The sequence below is a fragment of the Lutzomyia longipalpis genome, chromosome 1 (genome assembly GCF_024334085.1).
Source record: "Lutzomyia longipalpis isolate SR_M1_2022 chromosome 1, ASM2433408v1".
Lineage (NCBI taxonomy): Eukaryota > Metazoa > Arthropoda > Insecta > Diptera > Psychodidae > Lutzomyia > Lutzomyia longipalpis.
The window spans coordinates 47,435,916-47,452,530 of record NC_074707.1 but is presented as its reverse complement, the minus strand read 5'-3'; the positions used below and the strand labels follow the sequence as shown (position 1 = coordinate 47,452,530).

At 40.6% G+C, this 16,615-nt stretch overlaps 3 protein-coding genes across 8 annotated transcripts in view; 1 reads left to right on the top strand and 2 right to left on the bottom strand.

The window, feature by feature from the left end:
* LOC129787909 (uncharacterized) overlaps positions 1 to 4,463 on the top strand; it is a 5,149-nt gene extending 686 nt beyond the window's left edge. Inside the window, exons 1-3 of one of the 3 annotated variants that reach the window (XM_055823747.1) lie at positions 2,233 to 3,075; positions 3,141 to 4,100; positions 4,171 to 4,463. In XM_055823747.1, coding sequence (XP_055679722.1) covers positions 2,526 to 3,075; positions 3,141 to 4,100; positions 4,171 to 4,400 — 1,740 coding nt within the window. In that variant the 5' untranslated portion in view covers positions 2,233 to 2,525 and the 3' untranslated portion in view covers positions 4,401 to 4,463. Of the gene's footprint in view, positions 1 to 19; positions 944 to 2,007; positions 3,076 to 3,140; positions 4,101 to 4,170 lie in introns of those variants that run through there. The other 2 variants (XM_055823748.1, XM_055823749.1) reach the window with 2 other exon arrangements.
* Positions 1 to 16,615, bottom strand: part of LOC129787907 (intermembrane lipid transfer protein VPS13B) — a 27,106-nt gene extending 10,491 nt beyond the window's left edge. The window contains exons 1-3 of the mRNA XM_055823744.1: positions 16,343 to 16,615; positions 13,616 to 16,270; positions 5,092 to 8,214 (exon numbers count right to left, since the gene is read on the bottom strand). Coding sequence (XP_055679719.1) covers positions 5,092 to 8,214; positions 13,616 to 16,270; positions 16,343 to 16,429 — 5,865 coding nt within the window. The 5' untranslated portion in view covers positions 16,430 to 16,615. The remainder of the gene's footprint in view (positions 1 to 5,091; positions 8,215 to 13,615; positions 16,271 to 16,342) is intronic.
* Positions 8,802 to 13,072, bottom strand: LOC129787912 (uncharacterized). 4 transcript variants are annotated; one of them, XM_055823754.1, is made up of 2 exons: positions 12,167 to 13,072; positions 8,802 to 9,542 (listed from the first exon to the last, which is right to left on the bottom strand). In XM_055823754.1, the coding sequence occupies exons 1-2, from the start codon at positions 12,863 to 12,865 to the stop codon at positions 9,498 to 9,500; spliced, it is 744 nt and encodes a 247-aa protein (XP_055679729.1). In that variant the 5' UTR covers positions 12,866 to 13,072; the 3' UTR covers positions 8,802 to 9,497. The 4 variants fall into 4 exon arrangements, with proteins under 4 accessions (XP_055679729.1, XP_055679726.1, XP_055679727.1 ...); XM_055823751.1 differs by having other exon boundaries at positions 11,791 to 13,066; XM_055823752.1 differs by having other exon boundaries at positions 12,143 to 13,066.

The following is a 16,615-nucleotide window of genomic DNA, read 5'->3' as shown; positions in this document are numbered from 1 at the left end:
CAAAAATTCATCATTTCAGTGGATTTCCAAGAGTGTCATGTATGTGATTCAGAAGTGAATGAAGACTTAGCTTGTTTGAGTAATCCTGCAAATAGTTCTACGAAAATCTGTCAGGATTATGGAGACAGTTGTGCTCAGCTTGTTGTTGCAAATGGAAAAACAATTCGAGGCTGCCTTCAAGACTTGGATGGAAGTACTTCAACCTTCTGCCCTAGCAACAACTGCCAAATCTGTTCCAACAACAATTGCAACAGCAACATCTTCCCATCAGATCGTATTACCTGCCATCAATGCAATGATGAAGAGAATTGTTACATGGATATGACTAGCATTGGCAATGTAGCCTATCCCTGTCGCAATTACGCGCTTGATGACCAATGCTACACAGTGCTGGAAGGAAGCGTCGTTTACCGTGGATGTTTATCAGATAGAACTCTGGAAAAGGCTACTTGTGACGCTGCTGGAGATCTATGCTATAAATGTTCTGAACAAGGATGCAATTCAGAGGCAGTTGAAGTTCCACCTGAACCAACTGAAAGGATTTGGTGCCATCAATGTCGCGGAAACTCTACGTCGGATTGCGCATACCATCAACCATGGACTAATTCTGCACCATGTACTGCAGAACTAAAACCTGGTGAACGTGAGAAATGTTTTGTGGGTAGATACGGATTAGATACAGTTCGTGGATGTACAGGAGATGATTTTCCTGAACTATTTGGTGACAAATTCTGTGATGTACTTGAATGCTTGGTGTGCAATGATTGGCACTGCAATTACCATAGTCGAGCTGAACAGCGATGTGTTCAATGTAGCTCAAGCATAGACGACGGTGATTACAGGGAAGAGTGTCTGAATGAACCTGAGAAAGTTTACTCATGGTATTGTCCAGTCAATGACTATTTTTCAATTGAAGAAAAAGGATGCTACAGCATGCGAATAGGTATGTTTTTCTTTTTCTTTTAAACTATGGGGTAGATTCTGATGTAAATCTTTTCTTTTCTTTTCTTAAGTTTTTTTAACAAGGTCATATTGATGTATGTATGTAAGGTATGTGTTAAGTGCATTCTAGACCTTGCCTGTTTTTTACTATTACAACTATAAAAGCTTTATCTTAAACAATTGTAAGGTAAATTGTGTAACACCTTAAAAGGAATGAGAGTTTGACTTAAAAACTTTAGCCTGACTTAAGAAACAAAGTTAAGCCGTTTATTAAGCCACGCCTATTTTCTTGAAGCCGAACGTCAGTTCCTTTAGGTTAGACTTAAGATGCATTCAAACTCAATTCAGTCTGATCTAACCTTGTAACCTTGTGGCCCATGAAACCTTAAAAACCTGACCTTAATAAAACTAAATTCTAGTTTCTAACACAGTCTTGCTTAACAAACTTAGGAGTGGCTTTAAAACTTACCCCTAGTTTGAACAAAACTGTAGTCTAACTTAAAGAAGTTTATTCCGGTTTAGAAAAACTTAAATCTGACTTAAGACGATTTTTTTTATCTAAAAAAATCGAAAATTGAAACTTCCTAAATTACAGAGTCTATTTCAATTTCCGATTTTTAGTTTTCTGTTACTGCCGAAAATTAAAGCAAAAAAAAAACCGTGTGACCCGTAGAAATTCATCCTAAACCCGCAACTCAGAAATAATACCCCGAAACCCGAAGTCTCCGGATGAAACCCCTAGAGGTGGTACTTACAAAACGTCAGTTGTAAGATTTTTGATTTTCTGGTAAAAATTTCATAAAATTTTTAACATTTTATTTCTTTCTATACTCAAATATTTGACGGAAAATTACTTTTCCAAGGCTCTTTAAAGATTTTTCTTAATGTTTTCTAGAACTAAAAATTCTTTATTTATTTATAGAATGACAAGAGAACGATTTTAAAACATCAATTATTACAATCTTACAACAAATTTTAGGTTGTTAGAAAGAAAAGAAAAGATTTTTATCAAAATCAACCCCTAAATTTAGAAAAGATAAGATTTTCTTTTAATTTTATTTTCAGAGACCTTTGTTAATGGAAAAACTCATTCATACGTTAAACGTGGATGCAAATATCATATGGAACGTGATCCTAGATGTTATGACGACGCAGATAAATCATGCATCATATGTGAAGGAGATGGTTGTAATACACACGATGTTGGCTTTGGAACTAAACTCTATGCAACAGGAGCAACTATTCTCATTTTTAATACAGTTCTCTTACATTTCCTAGTATAAAATTTATTAAATAAATAGAGAAAATTCTAAATTATATTACCTCAAAAATTTAGCCAAACTTTTAGCACCGAAAAAAAAACATATCATTTAATAAGCTTTATTGTCTTTATAACGACGAAAGTATCATCGATTGTCTTTATTACCTTCATAAGATACTAATAAGTTATCAATATATAGAAGATAAGAGCATTGAGTTATTTTTCGTGGGTTGAACTTAGATGTTAAGCTTTGAAAATTCGTCAGTTAGCAAGGAGATCACGAGAGTGGAACATCAAGAGGGAAAGAAATCAATTTTTAAGAATGAAGAAATTTCTAATTGTGATAGTTATCTTGAAAATTGCTCAGGGTACCTATGGGCTATCCTGTGTAAAATGCGATTCATCCTACGATGAAAGTTGTCATTTTCTGCAACCAACTACAAGGGCTACATTGTGTGCGGGGGGACTTCCTGGAGGAACTGAAGATCAATGTTTTATTCAATTCACCGAAATGGGTGTGACGATTCGGGGTTGTTTGTCGGAAAACCCCCATATGGTGGAGGTTTGTGAAAGTGGAACGGGAAATTGTAACACCTGCTTTGAAGATCAGTGCAACATTGATCAAACCATGAGGGAAAATTGTGCAATTTGTGACTCAACTACTGATCCAAATTGCGCCTCAACTCCTTCATCTTTTGTACAAATGTGTCCCTTTGTTTATGAATACGATGCCGGTGGTTGTTACCTTCACAAGAGAGTTGATGGGGGTATTCAGAGGGGTTGCATGGTTACAGCAACAACGGATTTCATTGATATCTGTCGTAAAGGGGAAGAATGTAAAATATGTCGTGGACAGATTTGCAATACAAAAGGTAAAAGGAAAATAAAGAAAAGTCCAAAAGAATTTAAATTTTCAAAAAAAAATTCATCATTTCAGTGGATTTCCAGGAGTGTCATGTTTGTGATTCAGAAGTGGATGAAGATTTAACCTGTTTGAGTAATCCTGCAAATAGTCCTACGAAAATCTGCCAGGATTATGGAGACAGTTGTGCTCAGCTTGTTGTTGCAAATGGAAAAACAGTTCGAGGCTGCCTTCAAGACTTGGATGGAAGTACTTCAACCTTCTGCCCTAGCAACAACTGCCAAATCTGTTCCAACAACAATTGCAACAGCAACATTTTCCCATCAGATCGTATTACCTGCCATCAATGCAATGATGAAGAGAATTGTTACAAGGATATGACGAGCATTGGCAATGTAGCATATCCCTGTCGCAATTACGCGCTTGATGACCAATGCTACACAGTGCAGGAAGAGAGTGTAGTTTATCGTGGATGTTTGTCAGATAGAACCCCAGAGAAATCTACTTGTGACATTGCTGGAGATTTATGCAACAAATGTTCTGAACAAGGATGCAATTCCGGTGTAATTGAACCTCCTACTGAACCACCTACTACCCAACCTACTGACCAAACAACACAGCCTACGGATACAACAGCTGCGCCACCACCGGAGAGACGTTGGTGTGTTCAGTGCTCTGGTGCAATCAACAGTGATTGCTCATACTACCAAGCTTCAGACAAAAGCACCCAATGCACCGGAAGTCTTGAACCTGGGCAAATTGAGCAATGCTATTTCATTGTTGAAGGCAATACCGTTCGTCGTGGGTGCACAGGGGACAGATACTGCGATTCACGTGATTGCACACAATGCAATTACAATCATTGCAATTTCCACAGTAAAGCTACAATGGAATGCAAGCAATGCAACTCTCGACAGGGCAGCGATGAAGACCGTGAGAGATGCAGAGACAAGCCGGAAGAACTTTCTACAACCCCATGCGCTCTCAATGATGTGTTCTCCATTGAGGATGCTGGATGCTACAGTATGCGACTTAGTAAGTTTCTTTTCTTTAACATGAGAGACGAAGAAGTTCTTTTACAAAATGATTTTTTTGTGAATTTCAGACATTACAGTTGATGGCGAAACTGAATCCTATGTTCGACGTGGTTGCAAGTACATGATGCTTTTGGATCCACGATGTGATGATGATGAAGATGATTCATGCATCATGTGCCAAGGTGACGGTTGCAATACCCATGATGTTAGTTACAGTGCTAAACTGTATCCAACAATGGGAATTCTTCTTGCTTCTCTTCTTTTAATCATCATGAAAAATTTCTCAGGTTCAGTGTGAAATAGATAATACTTGTTGAAAATTTTAAACAAGAAGAGAAATAAAGATATGAACTCTTGCCAATTGATAAGTTTTTTTTTTAGCTAATCATCGAATAGTCTCTTCTTTAGATAGCGTCAATAACCACCTCAATGAAATTCTCCTATAAAAATTTTCAATTTGCCCAATATTTTCAAGGTTGAGACAATTTTTTAACTGTATTTTACGGGCCATAAGTCGCAATGTTTTTGAAGCTCTTAAATATGTAACAACTTAAAGGGGGTTACTACCAATGTGATGAGGGTGGTGGATTAAATAATTGATGGAACAAATAAAATAAAAACCGTTAACGGTCAAAATGCGAGATGGGGTTTGAAAATCTAGGAAGAGGATCGGGAAGTTGGAAGAAGAAGAAGGAGAGAGGATTGGAAGGTGGATGATGAGGGAGTTTGCACGTGGATTTTTGGAGTGTGAAAAAGAATTGAGATTTGTGGATGAGAAAAGGAGTTGGAAAAAGAAAAAAGGTGAAAATCGTGGCTAGGAGGTGTGAGTGAAGGTGGAGAACGTGAAGGACATTGGAGAGAAGATTATTTTGAGACAGAATAAGGCAGGAATTGATTTTGAGGTTAAGTTGAGTGATTTAATCCACGGCCCCAAAAACCGGAGCCCCGGGCAAGCGCTTCAAATAGAGGAAATAAAATTTATGACTCACCGGAAAAGGAACTGGGAAGACATCAACCTTCCTGAGAGCTCTAGGTTGAGGATACCGCCAACATATGATGCCCACATCGCGATTTATGATCTGAATTTGATAAGGCAGCGGTAGATTCTCTTCATTGTGGTGCACTTCGATGAATTGAAAAGCTCCAGCCCGGAGATCATCCCTGTAGTGTTCTTCCGTTACTTTTGCATCATCTTTCCCGGAGAATTTGGGCACCTTAATCGGTGTTATGTTGTGCAATTGCTGCGTTTCTTGGAAACTTTCCCGCAACATTTCTTCAGAGCATTGATGACTTTCATTGAATTCCTTCAGCTGTTCCATCAGGGATTCATGAATTTTCCCAAAAGCGAGCAAATTCTCCGGACCAACGTCCAATTGAATGTATTTTGTGGAGAAATGGCACGTGCACACGGGAGTCTTTTGCCAAATTTCTCGAATAAGATTCGTGCTGAAGGTGAGAGAAGTTGGATGGAGGAAGGTATATTGCTTTGTCATTATTGTCAGAATCTTGAGAGTCACATCAAATTGAGCTCTCGACGGTCGGTCGAAGAGCCTAATTTTCGTCGATAAATCCTTTGCAATTACTCTCACTGTGCTCTCATCCACTTTAGCCAGCATTTCCACGTGCGAGAGCGTCAGAAGGAGGCTCTCACATCCCAAAATGGACACCTTGATGAATTTTATTGCATTCGCTGGCTTCCTTATTGCACCAATTCTATCCGAAGAATCTGTTCTAGCCAAGAAATCTTCATTGAGAATGTCCTGGGAGATTTTCCTCAACTCCAGAATCTTCTTCAGGGACTTATCTGACACGGAAACTTTCATATGTCGCCCAAGTTGGATGGAAAGGGTGGATTCATTTGAAATATTTTGATGAAGTTTAACTTTAAAAATTGACGGAGGAATTCCCATTGCATCCAATTCACCTTTAGTCGTGTGAAATATCACCTCGTTGAATTCATCTTTACCCTGTTGCGCACCTTCCTGATCACTCATGCAGGCTACCTTCATGTCATACACACTCATTTGGATGGTTTTCTCATAGACACCTTGTGTAATGAAGAGATTTGGCTGGAATACTGATACCGTGGCTTGAGGTGTTAGCTGATGGTATAGATTTATCGTGAAGACACCACCGACAAAAGATAAATCATACGGAACAACTGCTTTGTTCAGCGTTTTGTCCTTAATCGCCTCAATGGAGGATTTCTTATCCACTTCAATGGACTCAAAGCCCGAATCTTTAATGTCTAATTCACATTTCTCTTGGCTCCTCTTCAATTTGGAAGTTTTCACAGGAAATTTAACGGATTTCCTCCTCTTCTCGCAAACATTTGGACGCGTAAAAGCCTCCCCAAGTGCTTGGAGCTTCTTCAGGAGGATTAATGTGACTCTCAGTTGATTTGTGTTCAGATGTAAGATCAGATCTGTGAGAGAATTGAATTCTACTCCTTGCCCACAAACGAGGATGTTATTGAAGACAATACATGGAGCATAGACTAGGGAACAATTGAAATCCTTGAAGATTGCACTGATGTCCACGGCTGTTTTATTGGCTTGATTATTCCACACGAAAGCCGGGTTCTCATTGTAGACAATTGATCCTTCGGACGTGCCTTCCATCAATCCAATCACCTCACCCCAATTCCCCGTTCCAATCGTTATACTCTTCAGCATCAATTCATACTGTCGATCCTCAATTTTTGATCCGGGAATATTGAGAATTCTCAATTGGGCAGCTTTGGTGTAAATGTCCGGACGTACGGGCATTCTCGACAGGGGATTCTCAACAGCCGGACTCACACTAACCTGTCCAACTTTCACAATGTAGACATTGCAATTTTCCGCCCCATTCTCAATGGGAATAAATATCCGGAAGCCTTTACTTTGGAAATACATCAATGGCATACTGTCAACACTCAAAACACCCACCTCGCGTCCCGATGACGCTGATCCTTCCTCCCTTGCAAGAAGAATCTGCAGCACACCCGTAAAACTCTGAAGAGCATCCAAATCCACCTTTACATCAATCTGCTGCATATTCACCATAACTTCCACTAAACTATCATTCAGATTACGATTCTTCTTCGATGTGCCCCATTTTGTGTGAACATTCCCCGTTTCGGCTTTAGTTACCGTCAAATCCAGGAATGTATCATTGGGATCGGAACTTTCAGTGGCTCTTCCGCATATTCCCATTGTTGGATCTTTTCGCCATCCTTTCACTTCATCATGGAGGAAGGAATTCCCAACAAAAGATCCAATTTTTGCCTTCAACTTCACGTAGATATCACGCAGATCAACACTCGATATTATATCCTCGAGTTCCAGTTCGAATTTCTGCTTCTTCCCACGGGATGTATTGTAGAATTTTAGCGTTAATCGCGTGAGGGTCCACTGGAGCCAGATGGAAATCTTGGCCATACTTCGATCATCTTTGAGGACTTCCGTTGTGTCACTAGACATATCGTGCGTTGATGTTGTTTTCATCCCGAGAAATTCCTTGAGATCCACATCCGTTTCCGGACTTATGGGTCTCTGAGCTATTTCTAAATTACACGGTGGTGCTTCCTCAAATTGCAGGAGCGCCGCAATTGGTGGTAGTGACAGGATGTTCTTTAGTGTATCTAAAAGGAGCTTTACGTGATTCTCGCTGATTTTCAGCACAATCGGTGCGATGTCAATGTGAAAAACTGCAGCAAAGGGATTTTCCAATTTCTCCACTTCCGCCGTTTTGTAGGTTATGGCCAAGGAGACATTCGTCCTTCCTGGGAAGAGACACACAAATTCCTCCCCATTCTCCATGACCCCACATGAGAATTCCGCTAAAACTAAACTCCATGGGAATGTGTCACGATCTTTATCCCACGGCAGGGAAATTGGGAAATTTTCTCTCGCGAGTGGCGTTGAAATTTTACTTCCGGACGATTGAACAGTCAATGAGGGGAACTGCAGGATGACTCTGTGGAAGGTGCTTTGCTGCAAAAGCTCCTCCAATGATTGACTCTCCGATTCACGCTTCAAACTTCCTCGGGGGAAGAGGATTCTTGAGGATTTCACTTCACCAGCAATGAGGAGACTCTTCCACATTGAATACATCTCAACATGACTCACCTGTTCAAAGATGATAAGATCGACCATAAATAATTGTTTAAGAAAATAATAAGACGGATTTTCGGTCTTATTTTAGGCTAATTATTAGTTTATGTGGTATACAACATAAACTGCGGCTGCGGAAAAATATACATTGGGAAAACCACGCAACGTCTTGAGGTTAGACTTCGTCAACCTCATGAATGCTCCTTTGACTTCAATGGGGCAGTGGTGTAAGACAGAGAGGGGCAGCATCACAAATTGCTCATTTTTCGTGGGTTACGTAGCAATTTATTAATCCCACAAACCCTGTATCTCCAGCTACCCCCATTGCTTGCCTACGACGACCACAGCCCACTGATTGACTACTCTGTTTCTACACATGCATCTCCAGGTATTTAGTGATCATAGTGAATTGTTAATATTAAGTCAATTAATTAAGTTAATATTAATTGATTTGATTAATGTCATGTAATGTGTTTTTTGAATCTTATGTATTTCTTTAAATGTTGTAGGCCCTGAGTGTCGGCGCCGCCAACGGTTAATTTTGAATTGTGAAACATTCTATTTCTCCCTTGTTTAAAGATGTTTCTAAAGTATATGAACACTTTCAGGGTTGAGAATAGACTGGTTTATTGAATGCAATTACATGCGTTTATATAGATTGGGTTGGGACACATCACTTCCCCTCGCTTATTCAAAAATTATTACATTTTTTTAAAAAGTTAATTTACACTTTATAATTGATTCGCGGTCTTGACAATAACCTGCCGCTTCGGCGTGGTGTCTCTATCAATCTCGGTGTTGGGTGTGACAATGCCGCTGGACTATAGAAAACATCATCGTCTGTTGAGTTCCTCGGACTTCGTGATGAGGTTCCTGTTGAACAGGGTGTCGAACTTGTAGTCGATGATCTTTCTACAGGATTTGGTGAAGATTCGCCAGACTTAATGTTCGGAGTGTACTTCTTCAGTTGGTCGCGGTGTACCTTAATTCGATTTCCATTTATAGTGATTATATAAACCACTTTAGACAAACGCTTGGCAATTGTGCCTATTCTCCATCCAAACGGTGAACAATAATAAACCTTTTGTCCCACTTCAAGTGTTTCCTTTTCTTTACGCTTCATGCGTACTGCTTCTCCCCCTTTTACAAGCTTTGATCCTTCCTCCTTGGAGGATTCTGACTTGTCCTTCCTCTTTACTGGCTCCTTGCCAGATACCTTCTGAGATTCGTCCGTGTTCGTGCTAGTGTCGTCATCAACAATCGTAACCGATGATCTGGGTGTGTAGCTTAGTAGAAAACTACTGGGTGAGCACTTCGTCGTCGTAGTCGGACAATGATTGTACCTGAAACGAAATAAATCCAACATAGACTTTAGTGAAAGATCTGTGTATCGTGCATCTGCAACAAATTTCTTGAGCGATGACTTTGCTGTTTGGACTGCCCTTTCTGCTAACCCATTAGAACTCGGATGATAGGGTGGTGTGGATACATACTTAATACCGTTTACTTCTAAAAATTTTTGAAATTTTCTTGAGAAAAATGGTGGTCCGTTATCCGAAACTAATACTCGTGGTAAACCCCAAGTAGAAAACAAATTTCTCAGTTTCGAAATAACGTCCTCCGCGTTAGAATTGGTCATCAAGTATAAATCCATGTACTTGGAATAACTGTCAACTACAATTAAGATCGTTTTACCCCCGAAATGCATAAAGTCAATATGGATTCTTTCCCATGGACCTTCTGATTTTTTCCAAGGCGTTAAAGATATTTTTGCTGGTTTGGATGAATGTTTCTGACAAATTTCACAACTTGCGATCATTGTTTCTAAATCGGAATCAATTCGAGGCCACCAGCAGCATGACCTGGCCAACATTTTGACTCTTACGACTCCTTCATGCCCGCCGTGAATTAACTTCAAAACATTCTCTCGCATACTTTCTGGAATTATTACCCGATTTCCCAGATAAATCAACTCATTGTTAATCGTTAAATCCGCCTTGAATCGTAAATAAGGTTTTAATGCATTATTTTGAACTTCATGATCTTTAGGATATCTTGTTTTAATCAACTTTTTCAATTCTTGTAAAACTTTATCTTTCGCAGTTTCTTTAATCAACTCATGCTCTTTTAACGGAATGACTCCAATTATATCTAAAAAATTAATTTTGATTTCTTTAATTCCCGTAGGTTTGTTTATAGGGAATCTTGAGAGAAAATCCGCATTGCCGTTTTGTGTACCTTTTCTGTACTGTATATTGAGGTCATACATGCCCAACTGTATCGCCCATCTGGCTAACCTTGCCGTAGCAACTGCACTACTTCGTTTTATGTTGCCGAATATTTCCTTTAAACTCGCATGATCTGTAAAGACCTGGACTTTTCTCCCATAAATGTACTTATGGAACTTTCTGACCGCAAATACTAAACTGAGAGCTTCTCTCTCACAATTCGAGTATCCTCTTTCCGCTTTTGACAGCGTTGAGGAAGCAAAATATATAGGTCGTTCTACCCCATTTACTATGTGCGATAGCACTGCGCCTACTCCTGTTGCCGATGCGTCTACGCTGATCGTCAGTGGCAAATCACTTTGATAGTGAATCAGGAAATTATCTTTTTGCAGCCAAAGTTTGCTTTCTTCGAACGTTTTTTGATGCAAATCAGTCCATTCAAAAGGAACTTCTTTTTGTAAAAGATGGTACAGCGGCGATAATTTCTCTGCAAGATTCTTTATAAACTTGCCATAATAAGTCAACAAGCCAATGTATGATTTTAATTGAGTCACATTTTGGGGTCTTTCCGCTAATTTAATTGTTTCGAGTTTGTCCAGCAATGGCCTTATGCCGTCCTTGGACAATAAATGTCCCAAATACTCAACGGAATTTCTAAAGAAAACGCACTTTTCTCTATTTGCTTTTACGTTAAATTTCCTCAACCTCGAAAGTACTTTTCTTAAAATTTTCTCGCAATCTTCTACATTTTTCCCGCCAATTAAAATATCATCAATAAAGCAAGAGATTTGAGGAATTCCGGACAAAATTTGATCCATTATGGATTGAAAAATCGCTGGACTTGAACTTAATCCGAAAATTAATCGTGAAAATCGGAATAATCCCTTGTGGGTATTTATAGTCAAAAGTTCTTGTGAATCTGCTGCAACTTCTAATTGCTGGTAAGCCCCTGCTAGGTCTACCACACAAAAAACCGAGCAATTTGCCAAATTCAAGAAACATTCATCCGTCCTTGGCAAAGGGTAATGAGCTACTTCTATGCATTTATTCACTGTAACTTTACAATCCACACATAATCTTATTTTGCCATTTTTTTTCTTGGCTACCACAATGGGTGAAGCCCAACGGGAATATTGTACTGGTTTTAAAATACCATTTTCCACCAACCTATTTACTTCCCTTTCCACTTCATCGCGTATACCAAAAGGTACCGTGTAAGGTTTGTGAAAAATGGGTTTCGCGTCTTCTTTCAGCACAATATCAACTTTAAAATGCTTCACAGGGCTGTTGTCCGAAACATCAAAGACATCTTTATATTCCTCAAGAACATTTGCAAGAATTTTCGTATTTCTTTTTTCCTCACTCTTATTCTCTTTCTCTTTAATCGCATTGCACTTGAATGTATTTCTCCACTGTGGGTAAATTCTACTAATCCAATCGCGCCCACAGAGTGGTATAAAACGATGCGCACAACTGATTATCACAATTCTCATTTTTTCGAATTTTTGCTTTCTCCCTGAGCCAAATTTAATTTTTATTTCCCCTTTAATTTGCCCAACAATAGCAATATCATCTCCCGTAACTACTGATAAAGTTAACGCACACTTTCGCAATGGGAACTCGCTGAAATATTTTTTATAATCATCTACATGCATTACTGATGTATGAGCACCGCAATCAATTTCCATTTTGATTTTATACTTACCCATACTTACCTCAATATAAACTGGATCACTTACCGAGCCCTCTCGCTCCACCTCATTGGGTGTATGGTTGCGCAATTTTCCTTCCTTAAGAATTGATCCTAATCGCAATGAGTTTATTCCTTCATCTTGACGATCTTCGTTGTCTTCTTCTCCGTCGGAATTGCTGTAGATGTCACGCTCTTTCTCTTCTTTCTTCTTCGGAGATTCCCTCCTGAACGATTCCGTCGCCACTTTGCCCTCAGCTGCCACGTGTGGTTCCTCCTTGATACCGTTGGAACACTTTATGTAGGATTTTCCTACTTTTCCCTCTTCATCTGGCTGCTTCTGCTTTCCGTGGACAATCTTCGCGATGGTTTCAAGGTTTTCCGGATGCATCATTTTCTCTTTCTCCTCGTTTAGCTCCATCCCACGTGCTGTTCTCCGCACATGTTCGAATGTGGCTTCATCTTCGGCAATAAGTACGGAAATAAGATTGATCTTTATCCGTGCACTTCGTAGACCGTAGACAAAGTTGTCCCGTAGCTTCTCTTCGAGGAATTTCCCATATGCGCACGACTGTGCCAATATTTGAAGATCTTTGGCAAACTCTTCCGCGGTTTCCCCTTCTTCTTGGAGTCGTGTGTTGAACTTAAATCTCTCCTGAAGCACATTTCGCTTCTTTAGATTTCTTGGGACGTCTCTCAGCAATTTCTTGCCCACTTCTGATGCTTTCTTATCCTGGTATGAGTCCATCTTTGGCTAATTTTCGTTCACTTTTCGTGCAAAATCACTTTTTTCCATGCACACGCGGTCGGCCACACTTTCAATTTTTTCACTCTGCCGTTATTTGCTCCGCTCGTCGCCAATAAAGTATATGAACACTTTCAGGGTTGAGAATAGACTGGTTTATTGAATGCAATTACATGCGTTTATATAGATTGGGTTGGGACACATCAGTTTCAAAAATGTTTATGTTTTGAGAAATAAATGAAGAAGGATGTGTGATTTAATAGTGGATTTTCTTTGTAAGTTTTCAATACAAAATAGTGAAGTGGAGTTGTAAAAGATATTCTGTACATCAGCAGTTGGGTCCCTGAAAGAAATAGACATTGAAGTTCAGTGGGTTTCAGGCCTACCAACGCTGATATTATCCTTGAAAGATCCACTAACGCTTTGCTACCGGCTGCCATCTTGGCAAACCGGATCGCTTCTCATCGGAGACACCTTAGATAATTACTGCTTAGCCCCAGATAGGCTTCTGGTTCATTCATATGGGTGTATTAATTTTCTGTTATACTTCTCAAAGGCGCATGGATACCCAGCGTAGCCCTGGTATAGTTCCGGTACATATTTGCGGGTGTACTAATTTAAACTTTATTTTCTCAAAGGTTTGTACACTGAGGAAGGACTCATACAGTCCGAAACGTCGGCAGTAAAATAAAAAAAAATATTATCCTAAAATAAGACCGAAAATCTCTTTTCTTATTTTCTTAAAAGACTCACCTGCTTCTTTGGCAAATCCTTCCTCCTGCTGAAGACAATCGTGGTATTCTTCTCCGAACTGCTGTGCACAGTTTCCAGAATCTTTGGCGGTGGTGGTCGTTTGAGGATTTTTTCTGAAACAATTTTCTTTGGTGTATCAGTCGATGGGAGAACTCCTTCGAATTTATTTGTGGTTGCTGCAGCTGCTGCTTCGTGCTTTGTGTGCTGATAGGTGAAGAATTCAAAGAGCAAAGGATCAAAATTGATCGTCACCCCGGCAATTTGGAAGGAGACAACAGGTTGATGAACAACCCTGTTGGAATTTTGTGAAATCTGCAGGACAACCATTGCAAATGCTTCCTTTTCATTTTGACAAATTACCGGACTTTCGTGGCCAATTTTTGGGATCTTCACAGCCCCAGCCACAGAGTGCAAGTTCCCCGTAAAAATACTTGTACATCGTGTCTTACTGACCGTCATCCTGAGTCCTGACAAGCTCAAAAGTACTCTGGGGAGATTGGAATCAAACATTTCTTCCGGAGGATCAGTTTGATGGCATTCAGCCAGAAGATCCCTCAAGGATGTACGCAGATGAAGCTCTTGGAGTCTATTGAAGGACATTTCAATGCTGGAGAATGCAATTTCAGCTGTGCTGTGAAATGTCTCATCATTCTCCCAGAGTTCTGGAAGCAAAAGATCCGAATAGAGGTAATTTATCGTGGGAATTTTGATAATCTCCTCGTGAATATCTCCCTTTTGTACAATTAAACTAACTCTCGTGGCATTCCCATAAATTTTCACGTAGCAAGCACTAAAGAGCTGCTCTGGGGGATTAGGAAGTTGACATGTGGTGTGAACTAATCGATTTGGATACATTGGACTGATCATTTTTCCCTCCAAACGATCGCAATTTACGACGAAATTCGCATCCAATGCAATGCCCATGGGAATGGAGTCTTGCCTCTGGGGCAGGGAATACTTCTTCCTCACACCCCTTGGCAGCTTTTCGTGATCTCTCGTGTAGAATTCAATTTTTGGCGCTTGAATTGTCATCTCGATGATCCTAAAGGGAATCTCCACCATTAGGGCATCGTAGTCATCCGTTGAAGCTGGAGCGAGTTGGGTAAAACTCAGTGGAGGTTTCTCATCGACGTACGGGGTGTAATTGTAGAGATTAACATAGCTACGGAAGGTATCAATGAGATGTGACATCCCGGTACCATAGCGAAGCACAATGGGCCCCAAAAATCCTCTGTAGAGGCACCTTTCGGACAAATCACTAAATTCCAAATCACTCCCAATGTCCGAACTCCTGGCCACATCATCGGGAATCTCAACAGTGTGCACCATGTCAAAGGCAAAGGCAGGAGTCTTCTCAAGGAGGCTCTTTTCCGTGTGCCGGAGATAGTAGAAGTCCCAGAGCATATTGTAGGGCTTCTGAATGCCCAAATTTTCATCCGCTGTGGGATCTTTTAGTGATCCCACGAGATACTTCGATTCCCCCCCATTGGTTGCTGATGTGACGAATCCCGCAAGGAGCTGTCGCTGCCCACAAACACATTCCCCAATTGGCATAATCTCAATGGCTGTGCATCCCCCGGTCATGCAGAACCATCGATTGCCCACAATGATGGTATCACTGTAGCATCCACTCAGCTCAATGGCTAAAATGGGTTTATATTTGATCTTCTTCGTCGTGTGGACGATGGAGTCATTGATGATCTCTTGATTTTTGAATGTGATCTTCAATTTATCTATGTAGGCCCCACAGTGCAAGACATGCCCACGACCATCTTCATCACCATCTGTGGGCTCTTCATCGGGGAAAATGGATGGAAGGAGATTCCAGGCCCATGAAAAAATTGACTGACCATCGTCATCCGCTTGATCGGCATCGTGATTTGCTTCTCCCGCGGAATTCAACCCATGTTTTGCCTTCAATTTCCCCTGCTTGAGGACAAGCATTAAATTCATGAGACGCATCACCATTGGGAATTGCAGGGATGAGATATTGAGGTCAATGCACTCCGTGTGAACATCCACGCGTACCACCGAGGATTTGTGAGCAGTTGAAATGTTGTAGCGTCGAAGGAAGCGCATTTCCATTGAGCAACGATAGAGAATTGGTTCTTGGCACACATCAATGATTCCCGTTTCATTCCTCTTGTCCAGGCAAATGGTGAGATCGCTAATTTTAACAATCTTCCGCAGAAGCACCTTCGTGGGGGAGATATCAATGAAAGTTGGCTTCCAATCGCAGTCAGCTGAATCCACGGAGAGCAATTGGATGTTCATGGACATCACAATGTCCTCCTCGAGGTATTTAAAGATGATATTGTGGCACTGCACGGAGATGTTGTTGGCAATCTTATTCACCAGGCTGGCCATGTACCCCGGGGGTGCTTGGACCTCCTCATCCTTTGGCGGTTTCTTGCGCACCTTCTCCTTTGGTTGTGCTGCTGCTGCTGCATCGGGATCACGCAGCTTCACCACAAACTCAATCGTATTGATGGTGATGCTGACAGGTTCGGAGGCAATCTTCGTCCACGGGACACGAATAATGAGCTCATGGATGTGCCCAGAGAGGAAGCTAAAGGGCAGATTGAGCTCCTCCTCCAGCACATCGAGCCGCAAATCCAAATTCTGAAAAGCCCACTCACCATTCCACAGCGATAGCTGCTCCCACAAGGAAGCAACACATAGATTTTAGAACATGCTGTGCAGAGAACATGAGACTTTCCTCCTTACCTGAGCATCCTGTGGCCGGATATTCTTCACATACTTCTCAATGTGACTGAGGATGATGGGAGTTATGTAGCTCTCTATGCGGAACATGTTGATTTTCACAGTATTTATGCAACTTTTCACTGCAACCACATCACAAGTCCCTCACGGGGAGAACAGGTGATCCACAATTTGCAACACCTTCACGGATTTATCACATAATTTTGTAACAAAAATTCACTTTGAAAAATTTTTTCTCTGAATATTTATTTTTCTTCTGACACGTCAAAATACTGC

Coding starts and splice junctions, on each gene's coding strand:
- LOC129787912 (XM_055823751.1), bottom strand. CDS start 12,865: ATGGACTCATACCAGGATAAGAAAGCATCAGAAGTGGGCAAGAAATTG. Junction 9,543..11,790: donor TAAAGAGAAAGAGAATAAGA/GTGAGGAAAAAA, acceptor ATTTCGTTTCAG/GTACAATCATTGTCCGACTA.